This window comes from Labeo rohita, chromosome 25 (genome assembly GCF_022985175.1).
Source record: "Labeo rohita strain BAU-BD-2019 chromosome 25, IGBB_LRoh.1.0, whole genome shotgun sequence".
In the NCBI taxonomy this organism is placed as follows: Eukaryota; Metazoa; Chordata; class Actinopteri; order Cypriniformes; family Cyprinidae; genus Labeo; species Labeo rohita.
In genome coordinates, this window is record NC_066893.1 from 17,892,785 (window position 1) to 17,896,912 (window position 4,128).

The 4,128-nt window shown below is 37.5% G+C and overlaps 1 protein-coding gene across 1 annotated transcript; it reads left to right on the forward strand.

The window, feature by feature from the left end:
- The first annotated feature begins 1,298 nt into the window (after positions 1-1,298).
- Positions 1,299-3,192, forward strand: LOC127156327 (olfactomedin-4). Its single transcript, XM_051099084.1, has 5 exons — positions 1,299-1,348; positions 1,466-1,624; positions 1,742-1,954; positions 2,092-2,224; positions 2,356-3,192. Exons 1-5 carry the CDS (start codon positions 1,316-1,318, stop codon positions 3,162-3,164), a joined length of 1,347 nt encoding a protein of 448 aa, XP_050955041.1. The 5' UTR covers positions 1,299-1,315; the 3' UTR covers positions 3,165-3,192.
- Positions 3,193-4,128: the final 936 nt, after the last annotated feature.

Here is a 4,128-nt window from a genome sequence, read left to right on the forward strand (position 1 = left end):
AACATTGCCAAGAAGCTGATGGTCACTCTAGTTGAGCTCCAAGATCATATATGGAGACGTGAAAAACTTACAGAAGGACAAACATTACTGTAGCACTCTACCGATCTGGGCTTTATGGTGGTGTGGCTAAACTCAGTCCGCTCCATAGTAAAGGCACATGAAAACATACTTGGAATTTGCAAGAAAGCACCTAAAGGACTCTCAGACTGTGAAAAACAAGATTCTCTTTGCCTTTGCATTACATATGGAGGAAAGCAGCCACTGCTCAGGTGGGAGTGTTTTTAGCAGCAGGGAGGAATAATCAGAGTATACGGAAAGCTTAATGCAGCAAAATATGGAGAACCTACTCCAGAGCATTCAATTTCGATTGGGCAGAAGGTTCACCTTCCAACAGGGCAATGACCTGCACACAACTAATACAATGCAACAGTGGCTTATGGACAACCTGTGAATGTCCTTGAGTGGCCTAGCCAGAGCCTGGCCTTGAATCCAATCAAACATTTCTAGAGAACATTTTGTAAAAAATTTTCTAAAGTTTCAGTAATGTTAGTTATGGTAAATATTTACAATTTTCACTTCCTCTTCAACAGACCCTCAAATTAAAATATCTAAAAAGTATAGTAAGTTACTGTACTGAAAGTGCAGGTGTCTGCACAAAATTCATGATGGACTGAGGATGTGTACATTTTTTGCGGAACTTGAGGTTGAAATTTACAATGTTTCTCAGCTAAATTTCTTCCTGAATTTTGAAATTAGCCATGCGTGCAATTTTCACATCCTCTACAACAAAAGACAAAACTGCATTTTTGAATTAAAACAAAACAAAACAAAAAAATACTGTTAATCTTTATAAGTAAAAGTGCATCTGATGTCTGCATAAAATCAATGATAGAATGAGGATGTATACCTTTTAAGAGGAAACTTGTGGTTGAATTTTCCAACTTTTCTCATCTAAATTTCTTCCTGATTTTCTGAAATTAGCCATATGTGCAATTTTCACATCCTCTACAACAGAAACCAAAACTGCATTTTTGAATAAAAAAAATATTGTTATTCATCATAAAGAAAGTGCAGATGTCTGCATAAAATCTATGATAGAATGAGGATGTATACCTTTTGAGGGAAACATGTGGTTGAATTTTCCATCTTTTCTCAGCTAAATTTCTTCCTGATTTTCTGAAATGAACCATATGTGAAATTTTCACATCCTTTTCAACTCCCAAAACTGCAAATTTGAATATCTAAAATTGCAACATCTCAGTGTTTGTGATGTGATTTAAAGCAGATCTCTAGTCTTTCAGTCCATTCGGTCATCATGTTCGTCTACCTGCTGCTCCTCACAGTCACTGTAAGTTTTCTCTTTATGTCTTCAATTGGCTCTACCATTCAGACATAATGTCTGAAAGTTTATGTATGAACTTTTGTATGTGTGATACAATAATCCGATTGTGTTTTTATTTATAAGGTGACTGTTGAGGCTCAGAGAGTTCCAGGTCAACAGAAGACTGATTCATGTTTGTGTAAAATAAACAGCTCTATCTGGACATTTCCTGCATTTCGGTTTGAGGACGTCACAAGACAGGTCCAAATTTGTGAGGATGCCCTGAATGAGTTTGAAGAAAAGGTAAAGTTATCACTTAGGCTTCTTATGACAATTGCAACTTAATGAACTACAATGCTTCTCAGATGATCTACATTACAATTTAAAGAACATCAATTAACTTTCTGAGGTGATTTTCAGGTGAGGAACACAAATGCAGAACTGCCGATGATGGAAGCCACTCTTCAGAACATCTCAGCCCGTCTAAAAGCATTTGATTACCTTTACACAAGTGGACTGTACAGCGCACTTCATCTGCGGCAGCTGAACCAGGAACTGGAGCAAATCCATCAATCTGTCAATGAAACACACACGCAGAACCCCAACAAAGAGACGCATAACCTACTCATTGAGGTAGACATTGCAACACATGATCACAAATAAATATTCCTCTAAACTCTTTTCTTTAGTGATCAATCTCAAATTAAAGATGACTGAACTATCTGAACTAATACACTGTAACAGTAAAGATGACCTCCTGTTGTTCTCAGTTAAACAAGGCAAAAAATGATGTCCAGAGGATGTACAGAGATGATTTCTTCAACCTGGAGACCATGAAGAAGAGGTTACGTGAACTCAACAACCGTGCACAGAGTTGCAAGACCATACCAAATGATTTCAGAAGTAAGTACATTATTGACTATTTGTGAGTTATTTTGGAACGTAATTGCTTTCAGATTCCTTTTTTATTCTGAAAGCTCAGAAAGTTTCTAAACAAACCAAAAAAACAATGTTACTAAATTGCTTGCAGGTAGCTTGTCATCAGCGCATCATGACCAGAATAAGCTCTCCAAGTATTACCAAGCTCAATTCCATCAGCAAGTCCTATATCTCAGGTGCTTGGGGCCGTGATGCCCTGCTAAGCAATAAAGAACGCTACTGGGAACACTGTCTGGTGAGCGGACACAAGCATGGCAACACTATCAGAATGTACAACTCACGTGAAGACTTTATGGCCAACAATAACTACAAAGATGAAGAGATAGCACCATCATACAGACACGAAAATGCTGTTCAGGGTTCTGGCACCATTCTGTACAACAATACTGTATTTTACCAATGCTACAGCACCGCTGAAATCTGCAGCTTCGACATCACGACACAAGCAACAAAGCGTGTGCAACTAGCTGGTGCCGGAATTGACAACAAGTTCCCTTTCTGCTACTACAGCTGCCACGACTGGACAGACATTGACCTGGAGGCTGATCACGATGCCGTGTGGGTGATTTACGCCACTGAGGAGAACCACGGCAACATTGTTGTCAGTCGTTTAGACCCGCTGGAGCTCAATATTACACATACCTGGAAGACGCATCTCTTTAAGAGGTCCGTCACCAGTACATTTATGATGTGCGGGGTCTTGTATGCAACACGCTATGTTAATGCTTATCAAGAAGAGGTGTTTTATGCTTTCGATACAACCACTGGTCAAGAGGTAAACACTCTTTCTTTGCCTTTTGAGAAGGTTTCTGCTGGAATAGCCAATCTGAACTACAATCCTGTTGATGGGAGACTCTACATGTATAATGATGCTTATCTTTTAGCATATGATACCTTCTTCTAAGAGAATTTTAAACGCAGCAACTCAATAAAAAGTGTTTTGTTTCACATTCAATACTGGTTTGTTTTATTTCCCAAAGCTATTACAGTTGAGGTCAAAAGTTTACATATACCTTGCGAAATCTACAAAATGTTAATTTTGCAGAGGGATCATACAAAATTCATGTTGTTTTTTTATTTAGTACTAACCTGAATTAGATATTTCACATAAATTATGTTTACATATAGTTGAATTTATAAAATGACCCTGTTCAAAAGTTTACATACGGTTAATTCTTAATACTGTGTTGTTACCTGAATGTTCCACAGCTTTGTTTTTTTTTAGTCATAGTTCTTCATGAGTCCCTTGTTTGTCCTAGACAGTCAAACTGCCCAATGTTCTTCAGAAAATTCCTTCAGGTCAAACAAATTCTTTGGTTTTTCAGCATTTTGTATTAAACCATTTCCAACAATGTATGATTTAGAGATCCATCTTTTCACACTGAGGACAACTGAGGGACTCATATGCAACTATTACAGAAGGTTCAAATGCTCCAGAAGGAAAAAAAATGCATTAGTAGCCAGGGAGTGAAAACTTTTAGAATTTAAAATGTACATATCTTCATTTTGTTCAAAAGTTTATACCCCCAGCTCTTAATGCATATTTTTTCCTTTTGGAGCATCAATAAGTGTTTGAACCTTTTGTAATAGTTGCATATGAGTCCCTCAGTTGTCCTCAGTGTGAAAACATCGATCTCAAAATCATACTGTCATTGTTGGAAAGGGTTCAAACACACAAAAAATGCTGTAAAACCAAATAATTTGTGGGACCTGAAGGATTTTTCTGAAGAACAGCAGGCAGTTCAACTGTTCAGGACAAACAAGGGACTCATAACCAGCTAAAAAAAACCCACACAGCTGTGGATCATTCAGGAAACAACACAATATTAAGAATCAAGCGTATCTAAACTTTTGAACAAGGCCATTTT

Coding starts and splice junctions, on each gene's coding strand:
- LOC127156327 (XM_051099084.1), top strand. CDS start 1,316: ATGTTCGTCTACCTGCTGCTCCTCACAGTCACT. Junction 1,349..1,465: donor TGCTGCTCCTCACAGTCACT/GTAAGTTTTCTC, acceptor TTTATTTATAAG/GTGACTGTTGAGGCTCAGAG. Junction 1,955..2,091: donor CGCATAACCTACTCATTGAG/GTAGACATTGCA, acceptor TGTTGTTCTCAG/TTAAACAAGGCAAAAAATGA.